The sequence below is a fragment of the Mesoplodon mirus genome (assembly GCF_964341445.2).
Source record: "Mesoplodon mirus genome assembly, chromosome: 1".
In the NCBI taxonomy this organism is placed as follows: Eukaryota; Metazoa; Chordata; class Mammalia; order Artiodactyla; family Ziphiidae; genus Mesoplodon; species Mesoplodon mirus.
In genome coordinates this window covers 84,584,733-84,603,594 of record NC_138976.1, presented here as the reverse complement: position 1 = coordinate 84,603,594, position 18,862 = coordinate 84,584,733, and the positions used below count along the sequence as shown (strand labels likewise).

General features: G+C 35.5%; 1 protein-coding gene across 3 annotated transcripts in view; it reads right to left on the bottom strand.

Moving 5' to 3' along the window:
- Window positions 1–18,862, bottom strand: part of VPS13A (vacuolar protein sorting 13 homolog A) — a 259,057-nt gene that overhangs the window by 100,553 nt on the left and 139,642 nt on the right. For all 3 annotated transcript variants that reach the window (XM_082614126.1, XM_082614124.1, XM_082614125.1), the window contains 4 exons: window positions 11,090–11,237; window positions 8,011–8,161; window positions 655–782; window positions 186–355 (listed from right to left, as the gene is read on the bottom strand). In XM_082614126.1, the coding sequence (XP_082470252.1) occupies window positions 186–355; window positions 655–782; window positions 8,011–8,161; window positions 11,090–11,237 (597 nt within the window). The remainder of the gene's footprint in view (window positions 1–185; window positions 356–654; window positions 783–8,010; window positions 8,162–11,089; window positions 11,238–18,862) is intronic.

The window sequence follows — 18,862 nt, the reverse complement described above, 5'->3', positions numbered from 1 at the left end:
TCAACCATTCAGCAAGAACAGCACATAACCAGGGCATTTCAAATGTTGGCTTAAAACTATGGATTCAACTGCATTGAAGCTCTGAAGATTTTAGTAAATACCCAGAAAATGAACATGCAACTTTGGGAGTAAGTTCTGTAAAATATACCAACCATTTCTCAAGTAAAAACTTAGAACACTATTACCTAGGAGTTGCCTTCTTGACATGAGGCCTTTTGTCATCTAAAATACAGTTTTTTAATGAGAAGGAAGAAAATGTTGAGTCATCTGTATACATTTTTAAAGTACTTATAATATTCTCCAACTTAAATTCAGCAAGTTTCAGAGAAGGATCACGAATATCTGTAAAGGAAGTCTGTGGAAGAGGAAATCAATAAAAATTTTACACAAAAACATAAATTTAAAACATATTTTCAGACATGAAATACCATATTCTCTATCTCCAAAGAGCTCATAATGAAAGGCATGAAAAATATTAACTTTAAAATTTTATTTTTCATATCACTGGCTATAGGAAAGACAACTCATTTTAAAAGGCAAATAGTTAAAATTATTTTATTATTAAAGTGAAAAGATCAACAATTTTTCTCAGAGGAACAGATATTCCAAAATATAGGAAACAAGAGAATATATATTCTTTCTTCTTCAGCTTACCTGTTTAGGACCTGGACTATACAGTACCATGGTGAGATAATCAGTTCTGAAACTCATATTTAGTGTTGTCTTAACTTGGGAAGCATGTGAATGTACTTCTACCACAGCAGCTGTCACTACAGTTGTTCCTTGGAAAAATTAAATTTATTGGACAAAAGAAGAAAGTCAGGAATGGTAGAACTCATTAAAACAGACCTAAACTAGATTTAACATAATTATTAAATAAATGGGTATAGTATAATGTTTTTCCAAAAAATTTAAAAATTCTGATGTTGGACTCACTAACTCCTGGCTTAGGATTCTTTACATAATAACCTGAGAGTATTAATTAAACTCTTGGTTTACTTTTAATAAACTCTTGGTTTAATTTTTGTAAAACAAGAATAAAAGAACTAACCACTGGGTTTGTTTTGGAGATTAAGCAAAACAGCATGTGTAAAATGCATACTAGAGTACCTGCTATATGTGTTTGGTATTTAAAGTTTACTTCAAAATCTAAAACCAAACAAGATACTTTAGATGACATTTAAAAAATTGTTCCACTAAACAAAAGGATCCAAAATTCAATCTTTTCTACGTTTTATATTTTGGGACAAGGTATTATAATATACATGGTACATATTAAATGGACATATAATAAAAACATACCAATTCCTAATTCTCATTCTACTAGACTCCAGAGACAAGGACCACCATTCCAGGTAACTTATTTTTTAATTTAGGTAAAATTTACATCTGTGAAATGTATAGATCTTATCTGAAACATTTAATGAGATTTGATAAATATATACCTCCATGTCACCAACACTCCAATTAAGATACTGAACATTCACATCACTCCACAAAGTTCCCTTACACCCCTTTCCCAGTCTTTCGCAACCTCCCTACCATTCTAATTTCAATCACCTTAGATTAGTTTTGTTGGTTCTTAAATTCTGTATAAATGCAGTAAGATATATCATACTCTTTCATGTTTAGTTTCTTTCAGTTAATATTTCTGAGATTCACCCATGTTACTGTATGTGTCAGTAGCTCATTCTTTATGTACTCCGAAAATGCACTGCATGAAAATAAAGTTTATCCATCCTAGTGCTGAACATATGGGTTATTTCCGGATTTAAGCTATTATGAATAAATCTGTTGTAAATATTCCTAAATAAGTCATTTTGTGTATATATGCACTTATTTTGGGGTGCAGTGGGAGTAAATACTTAGGCTTATAATTGTTATAGGGTAGGTATACATTAACTGCCTAACTTTGTCAAAAGTAGTTATACTATTTCACTTTCCTAACAGCCACATGTGAGAGTTTCAGCTGTTTCACATTCTCATCAACATTTGGTGTTGTCAGTCTTTTAAACTTTAGTCTGGTAAAAGGAAGTCTTCCTGATAAATAACTATGTTAGCACCTTATCATGTGCTTACTGTTCATTTAACCTATTTTCCTTTCTAAAGTATCCAAATCTTTTGGTCATTTGTTTTTTTAAAAGTTACTAATTTCAAGGAGTTCTGTATTCTAGATATAAGAACAAGGTCAGGGCCTCCCTGGTGGCGCGGTGGTTGAGAGTCCGCCTGCCGATGCAGCGGATGCGGGTTCGTGCCCCGGTCTGGGAGGATCCCATATGCCGCGGAGCGGCTGAGCCCGTGAGCCATGGCCGCTGGGCCTGCGCGTCCGGAGCCTGTGCTCCGCAACGGGAGAGACCACAACAGTGAGAGGCCCGCATACCGCAAAAAGAAAGAAAAAAAAAAAAAAAAAAAAAAGAACAAGGTCAGATAAAGGCATCTTGAATATTTCGTCTAGTCTGAAGCCCAATCTTTCACAATCTTGATACTATCAGTTTTTTCCCCCTTTTTAAAAATTAATTAATATTTTTTTGGCTGCGTTGGGTCTTCCTTGCTGCAGCGGGCTTTCTCTAGCTGTGGTGAGCAGGAGCTCCTCTTCGCTGCGGTGCACGGGCTTCTCACTGTGGTGGCTTCTCTTGTTGCGGATCGCAGGCTCTAGGGGCATGGCCTTCATTAGTTGTGGTGCGTGGGCTCATTAGTTGTGGTTCGCGGGCTCTAGAGTGCAGGCTCAGTAGTTGTGGTGCATGGGCTTGGTTGCTCTGCAGCATGTGGGATCTTCCCGGACCAGGGCTTGAACCCATGTCGCTGACATTGGCAAGCGGATTCGTAACCACTGTGCCACCAGGGAAGTCCCTGACACTATCTTTTGATGAGCAGAAGTTTAACATTTTGACGAGGTCTACTTTATAAAGTTTTTCTTTTATGGTTAGTGCTTTTTTATCTATCCAAGAAATCTTTGGCTATCCCATGAAGATATTCTTTCATGTTCCTTCTTCTAGAAGTTTAAAAGTTTTAGCTTTCAAATATATGCCTTTCATCCATCTCAAATTAATTTGTGTATGGTGTGAAGGGACAAGTTCAATTTTTCCTACATTTACCTAGTTATGACAGCACCATTTGTTTAAAAGTTTATCTTTTCCCTATTGACCAGTCTTTGTTGAGTATCAGTTTACTTGTATGTCTTCTGGACATTCTGTTCTGTTTTACAAATCTATTTGTCTATGTTATGCCAATAACATACTAACTTAATTATTGAAGATTTATTGTAAATTGTGAAACTAGATAGTGTAAATCTTTGCTCTTCATACACACACACACACACACACACGGCTATTCTTGATTCTTAGCATTGCCATATAAGCTTTTAAAGTAATTTTTAAATTTCTATTAAAGTTTGACTGGGATTATGTTGAATATATAAATCAATATGGTGAGAACTGACATTTAAACTATATGGATATTTTAACAATACTGAGATTTTTCAATGCACAAACATGGCATACATTTTCATATATATAGGTCATTTAGTTTTTCTCATGAGTATTTGGTATCTTTCAGTGTAGCAGTCTTGCATAATTTTGTTAAATTTCTTCCTAAGTATGTTTTTGGATGCTATTGCAAATAGTTTTTAAAGTCCTATTTCTCAATTGTTATATATTAACCCTGTATCTTGTTAAAAATGCTAAGTTGATTTAATTCTAGGAATTTGTTGAAGACTTCTTAGGGTTTTCTGTGTAGTCAATCATGTTGAGAAAAAAGGCATTTTTAATTCTTTCTACTCTGTAGACCTATTAATCCTTCTCTTGGGGACTTCCCTGGCAGTCCAGTGGTTAAGACTCTGCGCTTCCACTGCAAGGGGCGTGGGTTTGATCCCTGTGGGGAACTAAGATTCCACATGCCACGTGGTGTGGCTGAGAAGATATTAAAAAAAAAAAAAATTCTTCCTTTGGCTATATTGCTCTGTCAATGACTACCAGCTGAACAGGAATGGTGAATGTGGACATTCTTGCCTTGTTCCTTTTTTAGGTGGAAAACTTTCTACTTCATCATTAAGTATGCCTTTTTAGACATTTCTAGTTTTTATCACAAATAGGTGCTGAATTTTATCAAATGTTTTTCCTGCATCTATTGAGGTGATATAACTTTTTCTCCTTTCTCTATTAATTTGGTGAGTTACCTTAATTGATTTTTGAGTGTTAAACCACCTTTTCATTTTGGGATAATTCTCAGTTGGCCAAGATGAAATATCCTATATCCTTATTGCTGGATTCAGTATACTAATATGTTGTTAAGAATTCTTATGCTTGTGTTCATGAGGGATACTGGTGTGCAATATTCTTTTCTTGAAGTGGCTTTTTCTGTTTTGTTTTTAATTTTAGTTTTTGGTACCAGCGTAATGCTTGCTTTATAAAATGTCTAAGAAAGTGTCCCCCCTCCTCTATTTTCCAAAGAGTTTAACACTGGTATTATTTCTTATTTAAATATTTAATAAAATTCACCACTGAAATTCAATTCTTTAATAGATACAGAGCTACTCAGATTTTCTATTTCATCCTATGTCAGTTTTGGTAATTCTTTTTTCCAAAAAAATTTTACACTTCATATAAGCTCTAGAATTTATTATCACAAAATTATTCATAATATTCCCTTATTGTCCTGGTAGTGAACTACTGCAATCTAATTAATTCTGATATTGATAATTTGTTTTCTATCAGTCTTGCTAAGGATTTATCAATTTCATTAGTCTTTCCAATGAAAACAATTTTGGACTTTGGTGATTTTCTCTCCTGCTTATCTGTTTCTCTTTCACTGATTTCTACTGTTGTCTATATTACTCTCCTCCTTTTATTTATTTTGGGTTTGATCTGCTCTTCTTCTAGTTTCTTGAGGTAGAAGATTTTATCTTTGATTTTTAACTCCAGTATAGTCCGTTATAGCTACAAAATTTTCAGCACTGCTTTAGTTGCATCCCACAAATTTTGACATTTTATGTTCATTATTTTTCAGTTTAAATAATTTTGATTTCCCTTGTTTTTCTTTTTTAACCACTTATTTAGAAATTGTTTAATATCCAAGTATTTCAAGCTTTTTTGACATCCAATTGCTATTGATTTCTAACTTAATTCCATGTGGTCAGAAAACTTTAGCCCCTCCCTCCCCCCAATGGTCTATCTTTGTGAATATTCCAGGAGTCTTTTAAAAAAAGTATATTCTGCAATTGTTGAGTGAAGTATTATATTAATGTTAATTAGGTCAAGTTTTGTAACAGTATTCAAATATTCTATATTCTTTCTGATTTTTTAGTCTATATTCTATCAACTAAGAGTGGTGTGCTAACTATCCAACTATGATTTTGTATATGTGTATATCCTCCTTTAGTTCTGTCACTTTTGCCGCATATATTTTGAAGCTCTGTTATTAGCACATACACATTTAGATTTCTTTTATTTTCTTTGTGAATTGATCCCTTTAACTTTATTAAAAAAAACAAAAACAAAATTGTACGTGTCTTTTTGAATTATGGTTTTCTCTGGGTATATGCCCAGTAGTGGGATTGCTGGGTCATATGGTAATTCTATTTTTAGTTTTTTGAGGAACCTCCATACTGTTCCCCATAGTGGCTGTACCAATTTACGTTCCCACCAACAGTGCAGGTGGGTTCCCTTTTCTCCACACTCTCTCCAGCATTTACTGTTTGTAGATTTTTTTGATGATGCCTATTCTAACTGGTGTGAGGTAATACCTCACTGCAGTTTTGATTTGTATTTCTCTAATAATTAGTGAAGTTGAGCAACTCTTCATATACATGCACCCCAAGGTTAACTGTAGCACTATTTACAATAGCCAGGTCATGGAAGCAACCTAAATGTCCATCGACAGAAGAATGGATAAAGAAGATGTGGTACATATATACAATGGAATACTACTCAGCCATAAAAAGGAATGGAATTGGGTCATTTATAGAGACGTGGATGGACCAAGAGACTGTCATACAGAGTGAAATAAGTCAGAAAGACAAAAACAAATATTGTATACTAAAACATATATCTGGAAACTAGGAAAATGGTACAGATGAACCAGTTTGCAAGGCAGAAATAGAGACCCAGATGTAGAGAACAAATGTATGAACACCAAGGGGGGAAGGAGGGGGTGGGATGAATTGGGAGACTGGGATTGACATATATACACTAATATGTATAAAATAGACAACTAATGAGAACCTGATAGACCTTCTTGACTCAGAGTTGCTACACACTTTCAATTTGTAAAAAATGTAGTATCTGAAAAGCACAATAAAAAATGAAGCACAATAAAATGAGGTATACCTATAATTTCTTTAGGAATGGGTATAAAGAAACTAAACTCTGAGTCACTGGAAATCTGAAAATTATTGTTTTCACATTTAGATGATGGTTTGGCCATATATAGAATCCTAACTTCAAAATAACTTTCCTCAGAAATTTGGCTATTTTACTCCATTGTCTTTCATCCTCCATCCATCCCATCCCATCCAGTTTCATTCATGATAAATCTGATTCCAGTCACTTTTTCCCCAAGCCCTAATAGGCAGCCTGGTTTTTCTTCAACTAAAAATATTACTTTTGTTGTTCTGACATTTCATGAACACGTGTTTGCATGGGGACTCTTCAATCAGCTTGAAACTTGGTAGATTCTTTACATCCAAGATTTTGTTTCAATATTTACTTAGTTCTGGAGAGTTTTCTTCTATTATTTCTTTGAAAGATTCTTCTCTTCCATTTCCTCAGTTCTTTCTCCTAAAATACTTATTATTCTGGAAATTGGACCTTTTGAACTAAAGCTCTATCACTCTTAAGTTTTATATCACTTTCCATCTCTGTGCTTATTTTTCCTCTATGTCATAGGAGATTACATTAACCATACAGTCCAACTCAGTACTTACATGCTAAGCCCATGCTTTGTGCATTTGTTTTGTTTCAAAATTTCGGCAATCATATTTTTGGTTTCCAAGAACTCTTTCTTATCTTGGAAAGGCAGAAGATAGTGAAGGTAGGATCCGGTTCTTAAATTCTCAAAATCCTCTGATTATGAATTAGAGTTTGTTTTCTGTTTGTTCACATTCTCTTTTGTTTCCTTAATTATTTCTGTTTCATTCAGGAAACACTATCTCTTTATCTTGGTTGCTTTCAGGCTTAGGTTCTTGTGATTTTCTTTATATCTGACCATTAATATTTAACAATAAAGGACTAGGCTGGTTATTCTAGCTAGTAAGAATGAGGATTCCGGTAATGTTACAAATGTAGGTTGTTTCTTTGCTGGCATTCTCCCTGACTGGAAAAGCTGTGCAATATATTAGTGCTTTGCAAGAGTGGGTCTTGTGAACTAGCAGATTTCACTTTGAGGTAGGCAGATTTGGGGTTCCCCAAAATGCCAGAATGAAGAGAACTTTATTCTAGTGAAGCAAAATCATCTCAGCAGTTCTAATTAACCCAATTCTCTCTATGTGCTGGTGCTGAACTTAGCACCTGGTTAGGATTCTACATAATAAATTAAATCCAACATTGGATGCAGACTTCTTCTGAGTTACAATTCCCTCTGCTCTATTCCATCCACCTTCTAATTATTTGTTGAAATCCATCATTTACTAATGATCATCCTCTCTTGACATCTCTAATATTTTGATACTAATATTAATATAAAAAATTCCATCTGGAACATATGCTGCACTAGGAATAAGGGAGAAGGAGGGGGTGAAGAGAAAAATTGAAAGTAAGGACTTATAGGGAAGTTGGGATAACAAGAATAAATACATACTAAGGAATTTTGTCACAACAAGACCTGAAATTTTGATTCAAAGAAAAAAATCAACAGAATGACTAATAACAGACAAATCAGAAATGCCTGAATGAGATAAGCTAAAGAAAAAAGATTTCCAAATCTTATTTTACCCACGCTTAGAACTAGGAAGAACGGAAGGAAGGACAGAAGGGAAGAAGAAAAGAGGAGGGGACTAATTTAAGGTTACGCACATACCCCCTGAATGGTGTGAAGCGTTAGTAGCACCACTAGTAACGCTAGACTGATCTTTCATTACTCCACAGGAGGCACCATCACCTTCTTCATACCGTATGTTGCCGTGTAATGTTTTAAAAATAGTTGCTATGTCTTCTTGACTAAGAATGAACTGCGAAAAAATAAGATTTGCTCATTTTAACATTACTATTTCATGCAGTCAAAATCTTTCATACAAGAGAAACAATTTTCGTTTCAATCCTCTACAAACCCAACTTTTAACATATTAGATAATTCTACTAACTGAACATTCCATTTTTGAAATGACCATGTGATCTTCAGTACCTTGTGAAATACAGAACTAAATTAAATGTCAGCATCAATGAAGCTACGAATGATGAACGTTTTTTGTTATGAATGTAGCAATGAACCTACTAATTTTAAACCGTTAAAATGAACTTTCATTTTCAAGTATTCATGTAGCGCCTTTGTATTTTTTTGGTTAGTAAGCATCTCAATTTACAAATATAGAATAATCAAAAATAATAAATTTATACAATTGAAAATATTTTACATGAATTATTTTAGCTGAACCTCACAAAAGTCCTAGGTGTAAAGAGTATAATCCTGATTTTATAAGAAGGTGAGGCTTAAATGATTAAGTATCATGCTTAAGTCCACTTAAACAATGCAACACACTAACTCAAAACTCCATGTGTTGCAAATTTAGCCTAAAACCACTAGCATAATACCTGTCTTGAAAGCTGTGATGATTAATTTTATGTCAACCTGACTAGGTCATAGTATTAGAGATTTAGTCAAATATTATTCTAGATGTTATATATATATATATATATATATATATATATATATATACAATATAATATATATATATATAAATATATGTATATATTATATAATATATATATAAAGAAAAAAATACACACACACACAGTCCTGCAGACCACCTACAAATGCCCAGCTGCCTTCTGGGGCAGATCCACTAGAATGAAATTGAGTCTTCCCCTATCAAGAGACACCCGAAGAGTTAGCAGCTGTTGCAGCCCACCTTAGGGGACCACATATTCGACTCCCCCTGGACCTCAACTTCAGAGTCAGACCAAGAGTGCGCACACACACACACACACACACACACATATATCCTATTGGTTCTATTTCTCTGAAGAACTCTAATACAACAGCAATTCAGTTTAAAAAAAAAAAAAGACCTGTGAGTTTTAAATTGATATGTCTAATAACCTCAAAGGGATAACTTTAATTCCACAAAATTTAACAGTTTTATTTGCATCGGGCTTCCTTTGACTGCATTTCAAAAGAAACTAATCTAGTGTTTTAATATTAACTCCATGTGTACCTTATTCCTGCTACTTATGTTTTGTTTTTAAATTTTCATTTATTCATGACACTTATTTTGTGATTATTATGTAGCAGGTATTGCAAAAATAGTATATTCATATAAATTAATAAAATGAAATTAAATATTATAACTTCTAAACCATAGTCTTTCAATTAGTGCATGTATATTGAATATCCCCCAAATAACTGATATTAATCATTATTCTTCACTCTTGCCAACAGCTCAGTGCAGGAAGCTGGAAGAACTGTAAGGATTCAAGGAATACTGGTCTGTGGCTCCTACATTTCAGGACTGGCTGTGTATGCTACCACCGAACATCCGACAAGTCAAAAATCACAAACTGCAGCACTTAGCCTGGATGCATTAGAGTAACAGATTCTAGCCTCTTTGTGATGCAGAGGATGATGTCCAAGAGGGTTCCAATGTGTGAACCTGGGGGTGAGCCACAACAGCTGCTAACTATTCAGACAGATCACTGCAGGGGAAGACCCAATTTGATCTGTCCTGGAAGGCAGCTGGGCATTTGCAGAAGGTCTGCAACATCATCTGAACATTCTGCATGGATTTTCCCTGGAGAAGAGTGAAGGAAAATGGTGTCCCAGCCGCCCCATACAAATCTGCCTAATGACTGGGCCCAGTGGGGAGAAGATTTGCCCAGTATGCTAGGTAGAACTTGCTACTTATGTTTTATAAGTTTCTAACTGTTGTCTTACCAATACAAAGAGACTTCAATTATTTATCTTAAGGAGATATTGCCCATCTATAATTTAAGGAGTCCAATATGATCTTATACACAGAGTTTAAAGATCTTGAGTTGAGATCATCATGTTTTAAGTTTTAAATACATTTTTAAGTTAAAAATCTGAAATTTTTAAAATGATGATTTTCTCTTTTTGAATATAATTTTTATGGGGCGAAATAGAAAGGGAAACGGGGGGGTGAAGGGAGGGAAGAGAATCTGTTAAGTAGGTTTCTTACAGAAATCTTCCAGAAAGAGTGTGTGTTGCTGTCACTTTAGCAAAACATGTGATACAGTTTTGACTTCCATCCAGTCGAGAGGTAAAAATACGAACTTATGGATAGTTACACTGGAGATCTGTGACGCGGTATCAACCAATAGGGAAGTAAAGTTATGTCTAAATTACTAACCATTTGCCATTTTCATCTTCAACCACTCCATTCTTCTAGGACCTTTGCTACATTACTTCATATATTCCCATAGCTTCAAATACCATCTATAATCTGATGATTTCCAAATCATTATTTCCAGCCTTAGACCTCTCCACTAACATCTTTATTAAAATATCTAACTGACTACTTACAGCACCATGTCTAATATTTGTTTCCTTCATGAGATTTACCATAATTTATAACTATTTTAATTGTGTGCCTGTGTACTTTTTTACTGTCTATCTCACCTCTGGACCACCACCACCACCAACCCCTGCGTTATACTGGTAAGTTCCATGAAGCCAGAGATAATATCACAACTTCTCTGCCACCGCATCTCCAATATCTGGCACAGGGTCTAACACTCAGTAGGCACTCAAATATTTGTTGAATAAATGAATGACCAACATTCAATGCATTCTAGGTTGTATGCTATTATTTCATTTGTGACCAAGGTAATTAATATATAACTTCTACACACAAAATGACTTATGTCCCCAAGCAAGATTTTTTAACAAACAAAACAGGAATCAATAAGCATCCAAAAGTTACCTCCATGGGCTTTAGTTGAGCATTTACATTAAAACAAGGAACTTCCTGGTACCACTCCCAGGATAAATTTCGCTCAACAATCACCTCAAGATTTACTGGCAATAGTAGATCCAGTACTTCCTGGTATGCATCATTAATAAATTGAGACCTATGAGTAAAAATAAAATTGTTTTGAATAGTTTCATACAAAATCAGACAGTTAAAAAATTAATCATTTTATATACAAATAATAGAAATCAATAATTTTGTGTGTGTGAAGAGAAAAATATAATCGAACAGGCTTTCCATGTAAAATGAGAGATGAAAGTCACCCACTTTCAAAGTCACCCACTAGAAACCTACTAGAAACCTGGGTGACTTTCTCTGAGGTAAAGTGTTCCATGTTGAAGAAAAATGAATTTTTTAAATAGGATTTTGCAATATGTTAAAAAGCGCCAAAAATATACAAGTTGAACCGGTTTGCAGTGCAGAAATTGAGACACAGATGTAGAGAACAAACGTATGGACACCAAGGGGGGAAAGTGGCGGGGAGGGGTGGTGGGGTGGTGTGATGAATTGGGAGATTGGGATTGACATATATACACTAATATGTATAAAATGGATAACTAATAAGAACCTGCTGTATAAAAAAATAAAATTCAAAAGTTAAAAATAAATATACAAGTTGGACAATAAACTCTTAAAATGAGAATTACCTCTACATAATCTATAAAAATACATTATACGAGACCTTATTATGAAAACATTTAGGGGCTTCCTTGGTGGCGCAGTGGTTAAGAATCCGCCTGCCAATGCAGGGGACATGGGTTCGAGCCCTGATCCAGGAAGATCCCACATGCCATGAAGCAACTAAGCCTGTGCTCTATAACGACTGAGCCTGCACTCTAGACCCTGCGAGCCACAACTACTGAGCCTGCGTGCCACAACTACTGAAGCCCGCATGCCTAGAGCCCATGCTCTGCAACAAGAGAAGCCACCGCAATGAGAAGCCAGAGCACCACAACGAACAGCAGCCCCCGCTCGCCACAACTGAAGAAAACCCGTGTACAGCAACAAAGACCCAACGCAGTCAAAAATATATAAATTAATTTTAAAAAATGTAAACATTTACATTCACTGATTTACACGTTAGCAGATTACCACATATCCCCTTACTTCATAAGAAACCAATTTGCACCATATGAAATTCCTATTTCTATGGATCAAATATACTTGAATATGGACAATTTCATATTAAGTTGAACCATATTTGCCCTTCCAAGTACTTATAAGGGTAGGACTGATGCTCAGGAATGATGAAAAGAGTAGTAGGTTACCAAACCCCTTTCAAGTGACATGTGACCAAAGAAGCCTCCCATTATACCTTCAAAAGACAATCTCAAGGTGGTACTCCTCAATAATACATTTATATTTTAATTGGCAGCAAATCCCAAATTCTTCAACTAGGGAATGAAGCTATGACTGTAGAATTTACATATCACTTTTAAACTGGAGAGAAATATGGGAGTCACCAGGGATCGCCTAGAATTCTTAGCATCATACCATTGAATGTATTAACTATAGGGTAACATTATACTTAGCATGTATGCATCCTTGTAATCTCCCTTAATGGTACTATGTTAAGGAATCTAAAAGCTCTAAGCGGATACTACATATACAATTTTAACAGGTGAATATGAAAATATATAGCTATGCCATAAGTCATTAAGTCAACCTTATATTGTTAAAAAGTTATGCTGTTTCCAATTCATCACTGTAATAAATAATACTTGGTTCATTATCTTTGTACATGGCTTTGAGTAAATTTCTTCCTCTGGACTAATTTCAAGAAATATTAACTGCTGTGTCAAAAGACTACTTCCTCTGGAAAAACCTTTCCTTACCAGTACTAGTCTTCCAGGGAATTAAAATTTTTTCCATTAGGAGAATTTTGTAAAGACTGAAATAAATGGAAATCCAAAGGTGCAATGTCTGGTGAATACGGCGGATGAATCAGAACTTCCCAAGCAAGCCGTTAACAGTTTTTGCCTGGTCATCAAAGAAACATGCGGTCTTGTGTTATTCTGATGGAAGATTATGCATTTTCTGTTGATTAATTCTGGACGCTTTCCTTCGAGTGCTGCTTTCAGTTGTTCTAATTGGGAGCAGTGCTTGTTGGAATTAATTGTTTGGTTTTCAGGAAGGATCTCATAATAGAGGACTCCCTTCCAATCCCACCATGTACACGACATCACCTTCTCTGGGTGAAGACGGGCCTCTGGTGTGGTTGGTGGTGGTTCATTTCCCTTGCCCCATGATCTCTTCCGTTCCACACTGTTGTATAGTATCCACTTTTCATCGCCTGTCACAATTTGTTTTTCAAACAGAACGTTTTCATTACGTTTCAGTAGAAAATCACACGCGGAAATATGGTCAAGAAGGTTTTTTTTGCTTAACTTATGTGGAACCCAAACATCAAAGCGATTCACATAACCAAGCTGGTGCAAATGATTTTCAACGCTTGATATGGACTTTTTGAGTATGCTGGCTGTCTCCTGTGTGGTATAACGTTGACTGTTCTCAATTATTGTTTCCATTTGATCGCTATGAACTTCAGCTTGTCTACCCGACCATGGAGCATCCTCCAGTGAAAAATCTCCAGCACGAAACTTCACAAACTACTTTTGATCCGTTCGATCAGTCACAGCACCTTCTCCATACACTGCACAAATCTTTTTTTGCGTTTCAGCTGCATTTTTACCTTTCTTGAAATAATAAAGCATAATATGCCAAAAATGTTGCTTTCTTTCTTCCATCTTCAATATTAAAATGGCTACACGAAAATTCACCAACTTTGATAAGTCTCTTCTTAAATGCACGCTGATATGACAGCTGTCACATACAATCTAACGAACTGTTTCGAATGAAGTTAAAGACAACTAAGTGCTACTAGAGCCATCTTATGGAAAAAACTGGATGAACCTTTTGGCCCATCCAGTGCATTTAATAGGTCATTGTCTTGTCTGTAGTTTCAATTAGAATGAAAGATTCATGAGGGTAAGGACTATATTTCATGAGGGTAAGGACTATATTTATGTTATTCTTTGATGTACTGCCAGTACTTGGCTCAGATGATTACAATATGACATGTACTCCTCAATTATTTGCCAAACTAAATACAAGAAATTGGATCAATATATAAATAACAACATATGAGAGTATCCATCTCCCTGCACCCAGAGTGAGAATTACTGATTATTAAGATTTGCCAAATTTAATATGCAAACATTTCACTGTATTAATTTTCATTCCCTTGAATACTAATGAGGTTGAACATTTCTATTAGCTATACACCAGCTATCACTGTTCCTGTAAAGAATCATCTAGTCATGTTCTTTACCAATTTTTCAAATTATCTTTTACTTACTGTCTTAAAATATTTAAGGATTTTTATCCTTTATTACAGATGTTGCTAATTACCCCATATGCTATGTTTCCCAGAATTTTGTTTTGGTAATTAATATTCAGAAACTTATACTTTTATACAGTCAAAGCCAATTGATATTTTTCCCTTATCACTTTTCTTCTTTCTTCAGTGCTTAAATTAGCAAGTTCTTCTCTACCATATGACTGGTACTTATGTGTTATTTGTCCATAGTTTTTAAAAAGAGCATTACTGAGATAATTCATACAATATACAATTCACTCACCTTTAGCTTTTTTATGCTTATAAATGGCATTATGCTCTGGGGCCATTTTAAACAGCAAAATCACCAAGGAAAAGCTCCTAAATGCAAAAAACATGGCACACAAAAAGGACACTGTTTACAGCATGAGAGTTTAAATAAGAAGGCAGGGCGTCACCTTGTTTAACACCTCAGCTGGGAACAAAGGCCGTGGGAGACCCAAATTTCTTGAAGCTCTGCGCATGTCCACAAATGACTGTAAAAGTGCCATGAATATTGATTTTGTGGTTACAAATAAGTTTTAGCAAGCAGAAATATTCACAAATATGGAATCCGTGAATAATGGGGATTGACTGTAATATATATGAATAATGACGATGCACACACAGGTACGCACAGTCAGCTGCTGAGTTTTCTGTTTCACTAACTTAATTTTTTTAGTTTTGTAATATATTTTAGTAGCATTTAATGAAATTTAATATATTTTAGTAGTACCTCTAATGTTATGATTCTCCCATGCCCAATCTCAATTAAAAAAATCTTCGCTACATCTTGCCCCCAATTTATATTTCCAGAAAAACTTTACAATTTTGAAAGGTTTTAAAAAGAACTGCTGTTGTGATTTTTTATTAACAGTGCATTAAATGTATAAATTAATTTATAAGAAACTGACACCTTTATAATATTAGATATAGGAAAATATTCTCTGAAAAATTATTCAAGATTTCTTTCTGGCCCTTGGTTAAGTTTTACAACCTTCCTTATAGAAGTATTATAAACATCTTTTTAAAATTTTATATTGCAGTTAACATCTTTGCGATAAAATTATTTCAGGGAAAATTGGTTTACTCTATAAATGAGTAATTATGTTTCTAGGAATTCATCTGAAGGAAATGAGTTATCCTGAAGAAATGAGTAGAAAATCATATAAGTATTGAGAAACAAAGGTATCAATCATCATTATACTGCTATTTAAAACAACAATAAAAAAGAACTTAAATTTTTAACAGGCAGATGGATTTTTTTTAAACTATGTATTAAAATATTTAGAAAAAATTATGCATTCAAAATAATATGGAAAAATGTTTATAGCACATTTTTAAGGGAAAAGAGGAAATTACAATCCGAAGTATACAACAGAATTCTTATTTCACTTAAATATATGTGCCGATATAATAAAATAGAAAAAAATTCCAAATTATTAACAGTAGTTATCTTTGGGTGGTCATATCATCAGCAATCTTTTACATTCATCCCCAATACCATTTTATGTATTTCTTCAATAAAAAATTAATTCTTTTTTGGACAGAAAAGAATAGATATTGTTATTTAATGCTCTAGAAACATTTAGTGAATGCTTTTTAAAAACAATCTATTTGGGCTTCCCTGGTGGTGCAGTGGTTCAGAGTCTGCCTGCCGATGCAGGGGACATGGGTTCATGCCCCGGTCCGGGAGGATCCCACATGCTGCGGAGCGGCTGGGCCCATGAGCCATGGCCACTGAGCCTGCGCGTCCGGAGCCTGTGCTCCGCAACGGGAGAGGCCACAGCAGTGAGAGGCCCGCATACCGCAAAAAAAAAAAAAAAAAAAAAAAAAATCTATTTGTAAAACAGACTCACACTTAATTCATATCTATATCATTTTTATAAAAATTTTTAAAAATTGAAGTATATTTGAATCACAATGTTCTGTTAATTACTGCTGTACAGCAAAGTGATTCAGTTATACATATATATACATTTGTTAAAATACATATTCTTTTACATTATGGTTTATCACAGGATATTGAATATAGATTTCTCTGCATTACAGTAGGACCTTGTTTATCCATTCTACTGATACATATAAAAGCTTACATCTGCTAACCCCAACCTCCCACTCCATCCCTCCCCCCTCCCCCACCTTGGCAACCACAAGTCTGCTCTCTATGTCTGTGATTCTTTTTCTGTTTCATAGATAGGTTCATTTGTATCACAGTTTAGATTCCACATGTAAGTGACATCATTTGGTATTTGTCTTTCTCTTTCTGACTTACTTCACTTACTATGATAATCTCGAGTTGCATCCATGTTGCTGCAAATGGCATTCTTTCATTCTTTTTTATGGCTGAGTAGTATTCCATTGTATATATGTACCGTAGCTTTTTTTTTTTTTTTTTTTTTTTTGCGGCGCGCGGGCCTCTCACTGCTGTGGCCTCTCCCGTCGCGGAGCACAGGCTCCGGACGCGCAGGCCCAGCGGCCACGGCCCACGGGCCCAGCCGCTCCACGGCATGTGGGATCCTCCCGGACCGGGGCACGAACCCGTGTCCCCCGCATCGGCAGGCGGATTCTCAACCACTGCGCCACCAGGGAAGCCTCCATAGCTTCTTTATCCATTCATCTGTCAATGGACACTTAGGTTGTTTCTATGTCTTGGCTATTGTGAATAGTGCTGCTATGAACATAGGGATGCATGTATCTTTTTGAATTATAGTTTTGTCCAGATATATGCCCAGGAGTGGGACCGCTGGATCATCTGGTAGTTCTGTTTTTCATTTTCTGAGGAACCTCCACACCATTTTCCACAGTGGTTGCACCAACTTACATTCCCACCGACAGTGAAGGAGGGTTCCCTTTTCTCCACACTCTCTCCAACATTTGTTATTTGTTATTTGTAGACTTTTTAATGATGGCCATTCTGATTGCTGCGAGGTGGTACCTCACTGTAGTTTTGATTTGCATTTCTCTAATAATTAGTGATGTTGGGGCTTCCCTGGTGGCGCAGTGGTTAAGAATCTGCCTGCCAATGCAGGGACATGGGTTCAAGCCCTGGTCTGGGAAGATCCCACATGCCGCAGAGCAACTAAGCCCGTGCACCATAACTACTGAGCCTGCACTCTAGAGCCCACGAGCCACAACTACCGAGCCTGTGTGCCACAACTACTGAAGCCCGCACGCCTAGAGCCCATGCTCCGCAATGAGAAGCCACCGCAATGCAACGAAGCATAGCCCCCTGCTCGCCACAACTAGAGAAAGCTCCCGTGCAGCAACAAAGACCCAACACAGCCAAAAGTAAATAAATAAAATATATTTTAAAAAGAATAATAATTAGTGATGTTGAGCTTCTTTTCATGTGCCTGCTGGCCATCTGTATTTCTTCATTGGAGAAATGTCTATTTAGGTCTTCTGCCCATTTTTGGATTGGGTTTTTTGTTGTTGTTGAGTTGTATGAGCTGTTTGTATATTTTGGAAAATAAGCCCTTGTCAGTCACATCATTTGCAAATATCTTCTCCCATCCTGTAGGTTGTCTTTTCATTTTGATTATGGTTTCCTTTGCTGTGCAAAAGCTTGTAAGTTTGCTTAGGTTCCATTGTTTTTGTTTTTATTTCTATTGCCTTGGGAGATGGACCTAAGAAAACATTGGTATTATTTATGTCAGAGAATGTTTTGCCTATGTTCTCTTCTAGGAATTTTATGGTGTCATGTCTTATGCTTAAGTCTTTAAGCCATTTTGAGTTTATTTTTGTGTATGGTGAGGTGTGTTCTAACTTCACTGATTTACATGCAGCTGTCCAGCTTTCCCAGCACTACTTGCCAAAGAGACTGTCTTTTTCCCATTGTATATTCTTGCCTCCTTTGTCAAAGATTAATTGACCATAGGTATGTGGGTTTATTTCTGGGCTCTCTATTCTGTTCCATTGATCCGTATGTCTGTTTTTGTGCCAGTACCATGCTGTCTTGATTACTGTAGCTTTGTAGTATTGCCTGAAGTCTGGGTGGGTTATGCCTCCTGTTGTGTTCTTTTTCTTCAGGAAGGCTTTGGCCATTCTGGGTCTTTTATGGTTCCATATGAATTTTAGAATTGTGTGTTCTAATTCTGTGAAAAATGTCATGGGCAATTTGATAAGGACCACATTAAATCTGTAGACTCCTTCAGATAGTATGGTCATTTTAACAATCCAAGAGCATGGGGTATCTTTCCATTTCTTCAAATCATCTTCAATTACCTTTATTAATGTTTTATAGTTCTCAGCATATAAGTCTTTCACCTCCTTGGTCAGGTTTATTCTTAAGTATTTTATTTTGGGGGTTGCAATTTTCAAAGGGATTGTTTGTTTTATATTCACTT